Raw genomic sequence first — 17,586 nt, 5'->3', positions numbered from 1 at the left:
ATACAGTTGCATATTGCTTTACTTACATTTACTCACAAAAAAAATTGTTCCATTCAACAAAACATAACCATTTACACTCTATTCCATTATCTTTATAACTTAAATTGCTTTGCTCTGGGATGATGCATCTATATTTAGTTTCAGATGGGATGTATATATAAATGTGAATCAGATCTTTTGTGTGTTGTTGTTCTGTAGTCATTAGTAACTTCAGCAAATAAAGATCTGTGTGGTTTTCTATCCCTTATCGATATCTGGTCAACCTCAAAGGTCACTTTTTGACACACACACATGTAATCAATAGCTTGGTGCAGGCTGCACTCTGGTTATCAGCACTCTCACCCGACAGAAAGGATTTCCCCGGTCCGACCTGGCCTGCTTGTGGGAGTTCCTGTGTGTAGTTTGCACGTTCTTCCAGTGTGAGTCTGATTGCCTAACAAAGATTTCAGGTTCATTTTGACCATAGATTACACGTGAGGCGCGATCCTCTGAACTGAATTTAAAAAAAAGGCCCAATAACAAAGAAGTGACATTTTCACTGAAGGCTATAAATCGATGATACACGCTCATCACACTTACCAAACATACAGCAGGGACACACACATGCACTTCCTCCTTAAGTGCAACACAGCACTTTGAACCTTGACCTTTAAGACTGAGTGTTTGGACAGACGACGAGCTTTGGTTTAGGGCTGCTGGGAGCCATTTTTTTTTATTGGCAATGATAACCTTTAACTTGAGAGGTATATGAAGGCAGGGCTGGATTGTTGGTTCATTACAGCCTTCCCCGTGGGCCAGCATGAACTACCGCTATTTTTAGCTTCCACGGGTTTTATCAGATGATGTAATGAGGCGATATTGTCTCCGTGTCTCGTTTTGGTCAAAAGGAGCACGGCTGAGTAATGAGAAAGGGATCTTGTCATCAAAATGGAATTACTGGCCGATATTGATGGAATCTGCACACCTATACATCCATATCGCCGTGTGTGTGTGAGCAGCTCCTGTGTGTGCTGATTCAAGGCAGAGACGCTCCCAGACAGAGGGGCGGCTCATATGCCTAAATTAAACTATATTTCCTGGGGGGGAAATTGTCGTTTCAAGTGTAAACAATAATATATCAATAAGAAAAATCCGCCAAGAAATGCATCATTTTTCTTCAATATATATGAAAAAGCTTTGTTTGTGGCTCACGGTGGCTCTGAAGCTTTGATAGAGAGTGACAGACCGACGCTATTATAAACACCATTCCGAAAAAGTTGGGAAGATGTGCCATGAGTCGTAAGTTATTCACTATTTGAAAGAGAAAACATATCTGATATTTAAAAACATTTATCATCTGCCCCTCAGTATCTACGGCAGTATCTGGCTAAAATGAATTTTAAAGACGCTTTTTTTTTTCATTTTGCCACCAGTCGTCACTGAATAGTGAGAATTTAAGGATTTGATCATGTTTTTATTGGACAAAACAAATTGGTTCCATGTGGATTTACACAGCGCTGTGCTCTGAGAGGCCGGGGGATTAGAGCCGTTGATATGTTACTTCCTCGGTTGAACACACACTTTTTTGAAAAGCCATGTCGGGGCTACAAGCTATTAATGCCATATTTTTCCGGCTGCGATGCACCCATTACACACACCGCTGGCTGTGAGGGGTTTGCTGGTGGACTGTAATGTGGGAATGGCTGCGTGGAGACAAGGCGAGCTCGGCGCTTTGGATGCAGGACTCATGTCAAGCTTTCAGTGTGTCCCGGAGCTTTATCAGCTGAGACGGCTAAATGTTGTTCCACTTTTGAAGACAAACAGGAGTGATAAGGAAAACCTTGAGATAAGAGAAAGTGTTTGTGTGTTTTTGTGTGTGTGTGTATGTGTGTGTGCTTGTTGCACTGAGATAAGAGTGTGATGGAAACCACTCAACCCGACAGCTAAATCTGACGGATACCGTGTCATTGTGAGCGAGTGGAGGCAGACACACACCGCTTAAGCATCACATCAGCCCTCAGACAGGCCGAAAACAGCCCAACAATGTGTCCATTTGCATTAACTGTGTTTGACTTGAATGATATCAGTATCTTACATTGAGTCGACTCACAATGGACCACGAAACAATACGCCGCCGCCGAGAGACACCCTATCTTTTCAGCGGTGACCTGAAACGCCCCCGAGGAGATGCACTCAGCGCCAGATTCTTTTTCTTAGCTTTCCGAAAACCACAGATCATGATTTTCTTCTTCTTCTTCTTCTTTTTTTCTGTTAGCTTCAGCTCGATCGAAGCGAGGCTGCTTTCGCATTCATAGAAACTGGCATATTGTGATGAGCGAGGAAACGCAGGTGGCCTGCCCCGGTAATCTGCCAAATCTCATTTCTCTTCCTCCGTTCGCCGCACGGAGGTGATTCAGAGGGGCTCCGCTGTCATAAATGTCTCATTTCAATAATAAAAAGTCTTTGACACGCAATATCACCCCCGCGCGTCGGAGGCGAAAGCGACGGCGGCCTCATGCGTTTGAGTGGCAGGCTGTGCAACCGGTGGGCCGCGAGCGCGGTCAGCCGAATCCCACCCCGTCCGGGACGAGACCGCCGGGCGACAAGCAACCAGGAAGAGACCAGCGAAACACAATGGAGGGGATGGAAATGAGTATTTTATCACAGGCTTGTCTTTCCTTGCGAAGAGAAACATGAAAATAAAGCCAGACGTGCCGTAATGATGAAATGTAAGGTCATGAAGCGAGCTGCATTGTTTTCAAGCTGAGGTTAAAAAGAAGGTTTGTAACATTTAGAGCGCTAAAAAGTTGGAAAATGCAACACAAACACATACGCACACACACACACACACACACACTGTGCAATTAGAACTTTGGCCTTTTCAAATGATACGGTGAGTTTCGTCTCTCGATGTTGGATACGACTAAAAATGGCTAAAATCCATAATTTGCTCAAATTATAGCCGATTTCAAGCTGAGTGCAATAAGTCTCTGTGGATCACTGTTGTTACGCTGCCACGCGATCCACTTCCACCGGTGTTTAGACCGCGGAGGTTTGGCCGAGTCCAATCTTAGCGGCGTCCCGCTAATTCGGGCGCGTTGCGTTGGAACTTGGCCAAGTTTGCCGGAGCAGCTGGAGACGAGCTGAAGGGCACCTTTTCACTCCCGTGGACACTTCGCTCGCGGCACACCGGGGGATAAGTGTACGCTTGGTGCCGCGATCCATGAGGTAAATCAGAAATGAGACGAAAATGTCTCCGTCTTGAACAGATTGCTCATTGTTTCAAATCTCCGTCAGCCACCTTGACATTTAAAGCTTGGAGCCTTAAAATTCAACTTCCTCTTTTGTCTTTGGAAAGGATTCAACAAGACGGATGTTTTTCCAGCAAACTCCCAGCTCTTGAACTCAGGTTGTTTTCCAAATTCAAAAAAAGATTCACTTCATGGAAAAAGTCCTGCTTCTTCACTTACCGTATTTTCAAGTGCGCGCGGTGACATTTCACCCTCGCTTTTTTTGCATTATTTAGCTCGACTGGCTCGTCGTTTCCAATCAGCGACTGTTCACTATGCATTGTAATGCTGCGCTGTTTTACATTCCTGTATCACACCAATTAATCAAAGTGACAAGGTATTTAATGAGAGGCAATTAGAGTGTTAACCAAAATGCAAATCAGACGGGCAGAGAGAGCATTTGTGCTTATGACTGAGTATGTGTGTGTGTGTGTGTGTGTGTGTGTGTGTGTGTGTGTGTGTGTGTGTGTGTTTGATAAGCTATGGCAATGGGTTCAAGGAGATTTTACTCAGTGCTCTTATTAGGACCCTTTAGTTGCTGTTTTGAGTTCAGCTCTTCCTGCCTGCGCTCGTCTCATGACTGCATCAGTGTCCATGATTGCGCGTGTGTGTGTGTGTGTGTGTTTGTGTGTGTACAAGTTCTTATGAGTGTCCTTGAGGTTTTTTTTTTCACACATTTCTTTACCGACATTGGCTGCTGCACAACAGGCGAGAACAACCAATTAGTTCTGCATGAGGGAGACAGCATGACAACATGAAACGTGGATTAAATCCGCTGACGTTCCTGATGTTAAGCAGTCGCCACGGGTCAATCCCCGCTCCCTCACACACTATCTGTGTGTAATAGATTAGGCTGTTTGCCGCAGAAATTGTTCTTCACTGCGTCTGGCTTGCTCCAAGCGTCAGATCTCACCTTCAGAGGAAACGCAGAGAATAAAATTCTATGAACTTTTTCTCAAAACAGGAGCCCGCTGTAAACGGACCCATGGGCCTCTGGACTGTCCTTCAACTGCGTTTAATCCCCCCCCCCCCACCCCGATCGCGAAGCACGTGCTCAGCTGAAGCGTCCTTCAACAGGGTCGACTCTGAGCTCTGCTCTGTCGCTGACCGGACGCCGCTACCTCCCTGTGGAGGGCAAAAACAAAACATCACTTCTCACGATTCAGGGAGGAAATCCCAGAAAATGCTTCTATCTTACAAAAACGAAGACGAGCTTCTGGTTTTATTTACATTTTATTGAGGTCATTTATGTTCTGTGAGGCCAATAAATGAGCTGAATCCAGTATCTGATCACCCTCCTTCACAGACCAGCGTCAGTACACTGTGACAAATGTGATTTTAATTACTTTTGATTTATTGATTAAAAAGTGTGGAGCTGCCCGCCTGCACGCTTTCGATCGACACCATCTCCCAGTCCTGTTCGTTTCACATAGACATGGACTGTTTTCAGTTACATTTTAAATGGTGGACAACAAAATGATGACGATATAAACCTACAGATATCCTGTATACTAACATTTAAATGGTTTGTATAGAAACAGGTGCCGATATAATAAATCACGCTATTTCTATTTGATTCAGTGGGTAAAAAAAACCTTTCCATGTTACTAAAACACTATAAACAGACCCAGCAGCACAGCTCTGTGTTGCAGCCTGTTTTATGTGTGAGTCTTAAGGGTTTTCTCCTCTCTCTCGCTCTTCACAAGTCTATCTCCCTCCACCCGAGCGTAACGGCGGCGGCGGCGGCGGAGGCACGCACGCAGACATCAGAGACTGTTGACTTGTGACTGTCATTCCAAGCAGCCATTTCTGATGTAAGTGGGGGGAAATCAAAGGTTATCATCTGTCACCGCATGCATTAAGGAATCACCTCATTTCCTGCTCTTTGTGCCACTTCTATACGCGAGGCGGGCTTCCTTTCAATTAGGCTTCATGAATGCAGATCCTTCCCAGCGGTGCAGCCCACAAAATGAAACATGATTCGTCTTGTATTCCTCTTTTTTGGAATCACAATGCGGGTATTTTCTTTTATTTATAAGACAACCGCAGCAGTGCATGTGCCAATATAGACGACTTCATCATATCTTGGAATCAGGAGGTTTGCAGTGTTGCGCGCTGTCGGATGGCAGGTTTCTTCACTTTCCCCTCTCACAAGGTGACGAATGCCTTCTGCTCGCTGCGCTCATACATCATGGCGGGGCCAGAGTGTCCGTGTTTAACTAATAGGCCGCGTGTCCTCAAGCAGCCACGGATGGCACGGGTTATGACAAACTGCATCAACAAGACATTCATTACCCTCAACGTCCTAGCAACCGAATCACAATTACCGCCGTCCAAGAGTGAGCATCCAGCCCCGCCGCCACGCTCTTATTCCTCGGCGCGCCACGCCGCCAGTGCATAAATTAGCCTCCTTTTGTCACATTGGGGGGTCGAGAATTAGCTCAGTTTGTTTTTCCTTCGCGACGAGACGAGGCGCAGCGAAGCCGGCGAAAGACTGCGAAACTTTCTCACTGACAAATCAATAACTGTCACTTTCGCTCTCGCCTCTCCATCCGTACGCATTAAAGAGCTCGCGCGTCTGCAGATTTATTTAATGTTTGTGTGCATGCTTGTTTGTGCGTCTTGTGCGCGCTCATGCAGATAGTTGTCTTGACTGAGTAATGCACTCGGCCCTGCGCCGCTGCAGGACTCTATTGTTGCGTTGTGTCCTCCCCACAGTCATTAGATCGCCATTAATCTCTCATCTGCCATTGAAACAACAGCCAGCGAGCTGGCCTTAACAATAGAGCGGCCCTTCCTCCAGCCCCTCGACACACACTACAACCAGTCTGAATTAGGCTCTCGGGGGTCACCGATTAGACCCACATATTTCATCCAGACGGCTGAGTTCACAAAGAGGTTATGCGTTGCTCTGAGTGGAAATCTGAACAACGTGCAGTTTCTGTGCAGACTGTAGAATAAGCTTGGCGATGATCGATATTCCTCCGAGTCATTAAATCTTGTGGAATCTTGATTACCTTGTTCAATTCAAAGTGTGTAGATGGAAACTTGCCCTTTATTCTTCCGCTGTGAGCGATAGTGAAGTGTGCCATGTCTCCCACATACTGTACATGAAGCTGCCACTGCTAATATCGACAACACCAATTAAAACAATCCCCAACTCAGCAAGTAAATACTGTGATAACGCGGAACAGCTGCTTTGGGAAAGTGCTGAAGCTTTGACACAAAGATAAAGATTGTTTTGGAATTTAGAAAGTTACTTCTTATTGTCATTTCCAGAGTTGTTTTAGTGTCACAGTGATTTAGCTCTGTGTTTGGTTTTTACGGCCCGTCCTTATTGTCCTGGGTCCGAGTGGCCACAGTGCATTGTGGGTAAAAAAAAAAACCTTCAGACCCACAGGCAGAGTCACAAAAGTGACACAACTTATAAATACCGTCAGAGAGACACAGAGAAATAAAACGCTGACTGAACGCACTGGCAGGAAATTTGCATAGCCCGCTGTCGCTGGAAGCACTGAGGCAACAGAAAAACACGCCCGAGTTCCTAATTTGAATTTTTTTAATCTTCGAACTGTAATTTCAGATTTCACCGAGGAGAAAAATACGACACCATAGCCACAGTTTCACCACAACGCATTCAATATTTTCGCCGTAAATCAGTTTATTGATGTGCATTTTAAAATAAAAAGAGCGATATTTAGAAATGAGGCAATATCACCGAATCTGCGCTGCGATGAATCTTAGTTATTCACATCTCGCCGAAGGTAAAAAACTCCATCTCTGGCTTCGGGGGCATAATTAACAAAAAAATGTTAAAGCTGGGAAAACGAAAACATGGGGGAGCAAGAAAATAAAAGATTTATGGGCTGCTTTTTACATAAAATTAGCTCTCCTAAAAGAAACTTGGGAGTGTGAACTCTTTCCTCCTCCTCCCGCCAAACTTTCGCCTTCTTTCGCATGTTTATGCTCACGGGAAGCGCCGAGCGCATTAGCATTATTCATAACGCCGAGCTCCCTCGGCCCGCCCTTTGGTCGGAGAAGAGAAACGGCTTCACACTCCGGCGGCGGTGAGCAGGCGAGCGAGCGGCGCTCTCTCCCCGCCATGAAATACGCCTTAATCCAGAAGCACGGCTGCTTAGTTCGGTGAGTGACGCTCCGCGGCGCAATCCGCCCCTCATTCAGCCCCGGCTCAGTCAGGACCGTCTCTCGGCTGCCTGAACGCGCTCAAAGTCGACAATGCGAGCGAGTCGACGGCTAATTGCGTTCGGCCCGTAATGTATCATAAGTCAGGCGATAATTAGAGAGCCTCGCTGCGGGGAATAAGCAACACAACATCCTAATGCAGCCTCTTGTGGCTGTAATCCAATAAGAAACGCTTAAATGGGTTTAAAATATGCGGTCGCAGACGGGAGAATATCGAGCAAACCAACCGCAGTCAGCGATGAAAGTAGTCAGTGAACAAATTCACATTCAAATGCACATTCCTGTATCATTCAGTTCATAAAAACAGCAGTAGAGCTGCTGTCTCTCACTGTCCTCGTGCTCACAAATGGACTGATAGCTTTAGGAAGTTGCGGCCCACGTGTCACATTAGGTGGAAAACTCTGTTTCTTTGTTGCTTGTCTTTTCTCACAAGAAACGCTTCAATAGTGATCATGTCTGACGCACAGCTCAGATCTGATTTGGCGAACAGCTGCTACGCAGATGTCAAATATGGCTTTTGTGCATCGAACAAAAAAAAACTGTGCAGTTGTTGGAAAAGTGCAGAAATTCTTAAGGTTGAGATTGATTTTACCTTTGAAGATGCGGTGTGCTTCTTGTTCTGCAGCAAGGTCAAGAACTTCCACTTGCATTCATGTTTCAAGCCCAGAATACTGGAATGCTTGAAAACTTGTAGTTTTCTCTCGAAAATCAACAAAACCAAGAGTGAAAATACCGAGATTTACAAGTAAATAGACTCCAAGGTATGTGCATGTGTGTGAGTGTGTGAGAGAGATAATGATTGGTTAACTGAACAATGGGCTGGCTGATGCAGATCAGGTCTGGGAGTGGTGCTGGACGTCTGATTGGCTGGCCGGGGAAGGAGAGAGGGGATATCAGGCCATCGGCTGCCTCTCATTCTTCCCTCCCACTCTACCAACACTGTCTGGGCCCGCTGTTATGACTGTGAACCATTCAGTTTTTGCTTTGTATTATTTAATTTATCACTGTAAATAAGAGCGCTGTGATCTCTAATTAAGAGTAAAAGGGTCTTCTGTTTGGTGCTGCCACTCAATTTTCTCCTGTTTTTGTAAAGAGTTTAGATTAGGAGTTGCCTTTCTGTTCCTTTTTCTTTAGCTAGATATGCCGAGAACTTTGTCAGATTTTTGGTTAATTACATTTTGACCCTGCAATTTTCTTTAAGAAATAAACTTTTTGTTTAATTTTTAAATTTGTGAGTGCTGGCCTTCCTGGCAGTGGGAAGTGTGGGAGGCGTCCCAGAACCCCCAGACTGGGGACATATATAGGCAATGGAATGAGCCAGCCTGGTTATCTGGAAAGACCTGGATGGAGGAGACGACTCCAGCTTAAGCAAATAAAATAAGAAATGCTGGAAAAAGGAAAAATGAGTCAAGCTAGATCTTAATCCCTCTAAAAAAAAAAAAAAATGACAACTTATTTTCTTCTTGCACATCTGCCAGGCCATTTGTTCTCCCATGTGTCTCCTTGATTCCCTCTGTTGTTGTCGTCTCATCTTATTTAAGCAGTCCAGCAAACATATGTTTTGTGTTTCAATGTATTGATACATTTTAAGATGAAATTGGCTGTTTTAACACTTTTTTTCCCCTTCGACGCTGTTTCCATCCAACTGGAAGCACGCTAACATATTTTCCTCTTAATCTAACAAGGCTTTCTGCATTTCCCACAATCAACAGAAAGAGCAACAGCGTTGGAGCCGCGCTGCGTCCTGAAGGCATTTCCCGCGCTAGCATAAGGCTGATGGTTACACCCTGCTCTAAATGTAATCACCCCCCTGCTATGCAGATGGTTTAGTGTTATTCTATCTGTAACTGGACTCGACGCCAGGCTCTGAGTGGGCCTAATGACTTCCAAACCCAAGTTGGTTAAGTGGGAATTCAACACCAGCTCCCCGCTGCAACCTAATCTCCCCTCAGACCACCTGGACCCCCAGATCCACCCTGCGGGCTGGAAACACACTTGACAGTGGCAGCGCAATGGATAATTTGCATTTTTAAGCACGCGGCTAACGGAACGATCGAGACGGTTACTTTATTTCTGCTTTGACGCCGTGCCATAAAGCAGATGCTGTCAAGGAAAAAGACGTCGCTTTACCGACACCCAGATGTAAATTGGCCGCCGTTCCCGCCTCCCCCAGTGATTACGCATGATGGAGAAATTCGTGGCAAGGAGAATAAAGAGACAAGAAAAAAGTGGAGGTTTTCCTTTTATAGTACAACTGACATTAGATCTCCGATGAGGATTGCACCTTCACTGCCGAACAGCTCCTGCAGAGATCTGACTGGGGGAAATTTTATGCTAATGTGAAGAGTGTTGTTGGGGGGGTTTATGTCTCAGAAGCTGTGCTTTGGCATTTCCCCACATGCAACGTCTAAATATCGAGGGGATTTTTTTTTTTCCTGTGCATATTTCATGCATGTGTGCATTTTTTTTGTAGCAGCATGTAGCAGCAAATGCCTGCAACGTATCCATAACAGCTCCAGATGGTTCCTTGTAACATCTGTCTCACCTGACAGAACATAGCCTGCAGCATGTGGCCATAAGGTGTATTATTGGGTTATTTTGGCACAAGGTTGGCTTCAAACCGTATAACAGTCAGGAGCTGACAGTATAGTGTAAAAATGAAAAAAAAAAAAAAAAAAATCTCTGCTATACATGAATGGCAAGCCATCGCTTTTTTTTTTTTCTTGCAGGACCTTCCAGGGTGAATCTGAGACACCTCTGAAGGCGGGGTCACGCCAAACTATATTAATGAGTTGGATAGGTAGACAGTGACAAACAGGCTGCGAGACAGACAGGGGCAGTGGAACGGAACGGACTTGAAACTGTGTCTGGCGACTGATAAGTGATGGAGGAAGGACGAGGAGGAGGAGGAGGAGGAGGAGGGGGCGAGACTTTATGATTTGGAGAGGGTGAGGTTTAGAGGAATCAGGCGAAAGGGGGGATTGAAATGACTTATTGATGGCACACGACTTATCTTTACTTGCTTCCATTTGCTCCACTATTGGCTTCCCGCAGTCCAATCCTCTTATTCTTTGTCCAACCTGCTTTTTGTGCCGGTTACCTCACATTCTACCTCCTCCAACTCCACCCATCCCTTCGTCTTTCTATTCCTCTTCTGCCTTGCATTATCCAGTCCAGACCTCTTGGCTGATTGGTGAGTATGGTAATCAGGGGGAAGCTGATAACGACTGATAAGTCCTCTTGTCAGGTGTTAAGAGCCTGAGTGGCATTTTTACACAGTCGTAAAATTGGGGGGAGAGAAAAAAAAAAATCCAGTGAAGTTGATGAATGATTCGCTCTCTGTGTCTAACACGGATGTATACATTGTGTGTAAATAGGCGTATCTACTGCTTTTGTGCGCACATGCATCATGCGTTCATGCTTTTGGCCTTGTCTGGAGGGGGCCGCTGGAGAGGCGGGTTTGAGGAGTGACACTCTGCCCACAGAAAGGGCTTTCATCCTGGGCTTATCAGAGCCAACACAGGGGCAGATTGTTGGCTGGTGGAGCGAAACGCCGAATGTTGCTGGCCCCCCCCAACACACACACACACACACACACACACACATTGGACATGTCTTTCCCTGACTTTCTGACCCGCCTCCTCAACCCCTCCTCCACCCCACCCAAACACACACAGGGACAAACTGTTTGCTCATAGCAAAACACAAATACACAAAGAATGAAACGTGAAGACTAATTCTACTGAATCTGTCTCTGTCATTTATGAATTCATAGAAGAATTTCCTACATAACACAGAGATGGTGCTGTTTTGAGCTGGCACTGCATTTCGCCCTGTTTCCTGTTTCTGTTTTTGGCCTGAAACCAGAAGAAACGCCTCCCACAGCGCCGGTGTTGAGCCCATATGCACCTCTAAATCATGTTGTGTTATCACCATGCTGTGCTCCAATGAGCAACTATAACCATGATGGAAGACACCAGATGATCAGTGGAGTGCAGCATTGATCATTCCCATAATGCCAAATTAACATTGTTAGGAGCAAAGAACAGACAACCGTCCAACTTCAGTCAGAAGAAGCCGAGAAAATTCATTCTATGATTTTCTGACGACCAAAGAGATTCTGAAAAATCTCCACTTCTGTGTCTGTCTGCGTGTGAGCGAGAGACTTGTCAAGTGGAATTACACTGAGAGGTGAAAAAGGTCAGATTCACCGACCCACAAAGACAGGCAGACAACTTGTTGGGTGGAAAAAAATGCAAGAAAAAAAATGGAAAGGTCAGTTCATTCAATACTTTTCTACAAAACCCAAAAATCGCATCAGAGGGAAGGAGGCAGACAGAAACTAAAAGAAAAGTGTGAGTGCCGCGTTTATCCCATAAATTGTTCATCTGTAGCTCAATTTACTGCCCAGATCTGTTATTTAAAGATGAGACCTTTAAACACATGAATACTTTCTAGGCAATAACACTGATCCCTTCTGCGGTGAAGCCATTGTTGATCTGTGATCTGGCCATATGGAGGTGACGGCTGTGTGGGTCTGACCGCAGCCTCGCCTGCTCTGTGTGGCTGTCGCTGGACGCCGTAGGTGGCGGCGGGATGAAGGGGGTGTCTGTCTCGCCCTCTTCCATGCTGCCCAACAGGCTGGACATGAGGTACGGCATCTGTCTCTGGAGGACAGGCCCGCACCAAATATTGGCCTCGGTCATAGCAACACACACTCGCATACAAAGGCATTGGTAAAAAAAGGTGCAAATGTCATTTAAATACTATTCATAATAATCGATGAAATTGTGCGATGTTGTGACTATACGTACAGCAGAATGTGGTAATGTTCGAACCAACATCCAAGATCTCTGTACAGAAAATTGCAATATCTATTACTCCTCCAAGTTAGTTTTCTGCAGATATGAATAATAGTACAGTGTATTTCGACACAATAGTGCTGACTTTTGTAGAGAAAGCACAAAACACGGGAGTCCTGGGAGACTCCTAAAGGCCAGAGGCTCTGGGACAATTTAACATCGCTACAAGCGAAGCACATGGAAAGAAATAGTTTCTTCGCCACAGCCTGAATGGAGCCCCGCAGCGTGAGCGCGCAGAGACACACTCGCAAAAAAAAAAAAAAAAAAATCGCAAATGAAACGTTCGATGTAAATGGCCTGACGAGAGTCATAAATCTCTCGGTGGCCGCCGGGCAGCTGGGGTCGGGCGCGCGGCGCCGGAGTAGTAAAGCTGCGCGAACAGAGATAGTCAGCAGTGTGGCAGACAGCGGGACGAGCCTGCGGGCTGCAAACCGCAATTGGCCTCCGAAATGCTCTGTTACTCTGTCCAAATGAAAGGTGCTAAACTCGTTTGTTGCAAACACTAAGGGTCCGTTTTGGGGGGGCGAGAAACCATTATCATACCTCGGGAATAGCGGCAATCCATTTTCTGACTGTTTGGGTCATACACAACATTTAACACCGTTAGAGAAACGACCCTGGAGGCACAGCGTGAGACTCATCTGAATCTGTTCTGAACTGTTTTGTTGCTGGAGTTGAAAAGTGATTGTGAAGAATCTGCGGCACGTCCATGAAAAGCTGCATTTAAACTCTCTGTGAAGAAGAAGTCATTTCTATTCTCTAGTTTAGCTCTTTTTGCCATTGAGATATCTGGAACTGGATAAACACGAAGCAACAGGGAGCAAACAGCCCTGTAATAAACATAAACAGGATTATATAGTCAGTGAGTGATGCAGTGTGTTCCACACTGGCCTGCTTTTAATTAGCAAGTTGTAGTTTAGTTGCTAATTCAGCAATAAGTCGTCACAGTTTTCATTAGCTCAGTCTGCCGTGCTGTTAAAAAAAACAACCAAAAATATACACCATCATATCTTCGGTTTAGCACCAACAAAAAAAGGCCAGAGTCTAACCAACAAAGACCTGCGATGTGTGTTTTTTGGAGTGTTGGTGGGGAATCACATCAGCTACTTACATGCTCCAAAAAAAAAAAAAAAAAAAAAAGCCAAAGTTCATGAGTTCTGACTCAATTTTTTAGGTTAATTCAGTATTTTCCTTTTCTAATTTGGATTCTCCGGCCATTCTCCTAACCACTGGGTCAGAATTCACCAAAGTCAAATATGCTGGACTTGTCTTCAGGGTAAATCCATCAACAGCTGCCGCCACTGGCATCAAACCATCTCACTCAAACCTTTTGGCAGTTTGTTCTATTTCATGATAGAGTGACCAGACTTCATACTGGAGATGTGCTAAACCACTGATCTCTCTTCTGATCCAGTACCGAGTGAAACCACAGCTGATAGTGCTGATGCCGGCTTCATGTGTAGAAGTTCAATGTACTTCTTGATGATCTTGAGTGCTACTTTTGATTTTGAAGAAACACACATTTTTCTCACCAATGCTGTCAAATTCAATATCTTTGCATGTGATTCCATACAAACACAAAAAGTGCAGACGTCACTAGTTAACAGGAGTCACTTTCCTAATAGAGAAAACCCATGCTACAAGTTAAACTGGCCAAAAGAGAAGCCGTTAACACACACACACACATCACCAGAGCAGCGGTCCTGTAACAGTATGCACCTGCTCTGGTCCCATTTCAGCTCCAGTATCATCACACTTTGGTTTTTACACTGGTATAATGAGCAGGTGGTGTCCTATTGTCTCGCACTGCTGGAAGTATAACACAACAAAAACATGCTTAAAACAGTGTAGTTTTGTGTGTGTGTGCCAAAGTAAAGCGGGTGGGGAGAAACAGATTGCCGAGAGGACGACAGACCGAGGGGGAGAGCAAGACTAATGAAGGTTACAGAGAAGGAGAAAGCCTGGAAAAAATGAGTCTGGGGTGATAAAAAGAAAAGGAGACGGAGGGATTGCCGAGGAGTCTCTCTGGATTTGCAGAATCCCCCTCAGCCTCAAGTTTTGGGACAAAGTCACACTGACACACTTTCCCTCTCTCTCTCTTTCTCCCTCCCTCTCTCTCCCTTTCTTTTCTTTCTTTCACACTGATAATGAGAACTGCAGGTGTCTGTCGACTGTCACATGCACACACCACAGAGCGTTTAACAGCATATACACACACACACACACACACACACATGCACACACAAGACTTGGACATCTGCCATGGCGCCAGGACACCTACAGTGAGATGCGGAAATAGGGGGAAACCATAAGGGTCATTTCTGTGTTAGCTGGAGCCAATCTCCATTCTTCATGCGAACACCCCGCCTCACGTTGCATCTGCTGTGGTGTTACACCGGATGCAAACTGTTTGAGCTATATTTGTTAGCTCAGCTCTTTTTTTTTTAATCTTTGGTGTGTGAAATCTAGTGAATAAACAATGAATCTCAAACAGGAGGAGTACAACCAGGTTGCAAAATACTAAATAATACTTTTAATAACAAACTAGTGTGTATGGAATTGAGTTGGGTGAAAACCAAAAAATACACAGACTCCCTTTCAGCTCGAGATGACAAAAGGAGCCGTAACCTCCTGGTGTTTCCTGTAATTGACGCGGCTAATTTTCTTGTACTCAAACTAGACACACAACGCAGACATCAGCCGTTTCATTAATGCATGGGGGCATTTAGCCTGCGAGGATAATGAGCTGGAGATGGCAGTGCTGTGAGTCAGGTTCATAAAAGTGGCGTCAAGCAATGATGGGAGATCACAGCGATGGAAGTATTCGTTCCGTCTGAGACGGCTCGTAAAACCGGAGGTGTGTTCAACATCGTCAACATCTTCGTGGCATTGTTGAGTACACTTACAGTACACAGGCCAGCGGATTTTAAAATACATGCATATATTTGAGGACTTCAATACAGCACGAGAAGCAGCATCACAAAAAACCAACCAGCACCCAGCAGCGAGGCTCAGCCTCATTATGCCGTATCCAGTTTCTCTGGCGTCTGTAACACTGTAAGGCTCTAAATGATGAATGAATCCTCGCCTGACGTTTGCCTGCACTGTACTCAACAACAGAGAGAACCCGGAGCACGTGTTTCCCCACTATCAGCTCCTCGCACAACCACAGCGGACCATAAACCCGAAGAACAACATATTCTGGATTCATCTCTGGTTATACACGTATTTAAAGTTTGTATACTCAACTTAAATTGCCACTAACAGCTTTCAGACAGCAATCAGAATGGAGAAACATGTTAATTTTGACATTATGTGTTGTTTTGAGCATATTCACACTCTGACACTATCTAATCAACACATCCCAGCCGAGAACAGTCATTCATTTACCGTATTTTACTGCTCTCGACAGCAACATGGCTGCTTTTGATGAGGATGTTGGTGTTAATAGGTGTTGAGCTCCAGGCGAAATTGCACTGGATTTGTACATGTCAGCAGCATCACAAAAAAAAAACAGACTTCCTATGTTGGGTCAGAGGAGTCCACTTCTGACAAACAACACAAAAGAAAACAGCAGAACGCATTTGCTCGGCTGTCCTTTGAACTCTGCTTCTCCCAGACAGTCAGTGGCAGAAGAGACGTGATGAATTCCCCCGGAGCCAGCCGGGGAAGAAGAGCTGAACTTGTTCTCACATCTCACATGCTACTGAGGAGAAATAACTAGCTCCACTCACTTTGATGGGGGAGAGGAATACACACACACACACACACACACACACACACACTCTGGCTCTCTGCCTGGCTGCTTGGAAGTAACTCATTTTTGTGCTTCTCTCTCATGTCCCGCTGCTATTCTTCCTTGGATTTCCCACTCAGCCTGACTGCTTCACTCTCGCTGTCCTGCCTCATGAAGCCAATCCGATTGCTTCCGCGCAGCAGATCACTCCAGCCATGATTAACATCATCACTTCTGCTGTTGTTAAGTTTAGGATGATGACTCTCTCTCTCTTCCCAGCAGCCTGGAAGTCTCACTTACCTGTGCGATCTCGTACAGCAGTTTGTAGTGTTCCTCCCGTTTCTGCAAGGTGCACAAATTGCAGCCCATTCTAGTTGTCAGGGAAACAGTGCCGGGAGCCTGCTGGAGTGTGTGCGCGGTCTGCGGCGTGCGTGCGAGTGTGTGTGTGTGTGTGTGAGCTCCCCCTGGGGCTGTACACACTCAGGCTCCTCTTCCTCGGCTCCCCTCCACACCTCCTTCTCATCCGTGTATCCTCAGAGATCCCCTCTGTCGACAGCACACACACATTCACTGTTAGGTATAGAGAGTATGGGTGTAGTATCTTCAGTGTGTGTGTGTGTGTGTGTGTGTGGGCATCAGTTATGAGTTGAAGAAAACGCACCTGACCTTTCCTTCCCTCTTGCCTGTCACTCCTCCTCCTGACTCTCACTCGCATGCCTACATGCGCTCTGCTCCTCCACCCGCTTCACTCCGCCACCTCCTCTCCCGGAGTGAGCACATTCTCGCGCGCACACACACTTTTGGCCGGCGGAGACACACCTCCTTCCTGTGGCAGGCTGCCTGCACATGCCCGCTCCTGCACGGCGTCCTTATTGGCTGTCTGAGGGAGAGGAGGGAGGGGAGCGCTCTTATCTGGGGGGAGATTCAGTATCTGAGCGTCAGTCGCTTGCAAGTGGAGTAAAGGACGTGGTGTGTGTCTGTGCCCGTGGCTCGTGCAGCTGTCGTATGCTCAAAAATCTCTAAATCCCCACTATTTCAAAAACTCAGGAGCTACGACGCCGTCCCTGCCGTCCGTCAAGTTCCTGTGAGAGTTCTGTGTCACATGTAACGAGTGGATCTGGCGTGGAAATCAATCTCGTTCGGATTCAATCAGATGGCCTTTTGCACTTAGTTGGAGGAGCGGCGTTCAGCGGTGGCCATAGATTTACAGTCAGAGGGCGTTAGTCACCCAACAGACGCTCCTTCTCTTCGCCCGCAGTTAGACAAGGGCAGCGGACTCGGCCGACACAGGAAGGAACACAGACGAGTATTGATCGGCTTCAAATTAGCTTCCAGCCCAACTGGCCCGTCTCTTCTGGGTCTGAGGGGACGGAGTGGGAGGAAAAGGGGAAAGGAGGCGACGCAAGAGAAGACGATGGGAAGATAAATCAAAGAAACAGTCCTGTTATTACTGTCTCTTCAAAATAGGCTTTATGTGAGCAGCTTACAAATACAGAAGGCTGTATTTCTGACACAT

At 45.9% G+C, this 17,586-nt stretch overlaps 1 protein-coding gene across 1 annotated transcript in view; it reads right to left on the bottom strand.

Annotated features, from left to right (window-relative positions):
- The window catches only part of pdzrn4 (PDZ domain containing ring finger 4), a 28,295-nt gene extending 11,678 nt beyond the window's left edge, over positions 1–16,617 (bottom strand). The window contains exon 1 of the mRNA XM_030113664.1: positions 16,371–16,617. Within this exon, the coding sequence (XP_029969524.1) occupies positions 16,371–16,439 (69 nt within the window). The 5' untranslated portion in view covers positions 16,440–16,617. The remainder of the gene's footprint in view (positions 1–16,370) is intronic.
- Positions 16,618–17,586: the final 969 nt, after the last annotated feature.

The sequence above is a fragment of the Salarias fasciatus genome, chromosome 17 (assembly GCF_902148845.1).
Source record: "Salarias fasciatus chromosome 17, fSalaFa1.1, whole genome shotgun sequence".
Classification (NCBI taxonomy): Eukaryota; Metazoa; Chordata; class Actinopteri; order Blenniiformes; family Blenniidae; genus Salarias; species Salarias fasciatus.
The sequence above is the reverse complement of the archived record's forward strand: the minus strand, read 5'-3'. Positions and strand labels throughout refer to the sequence as shown.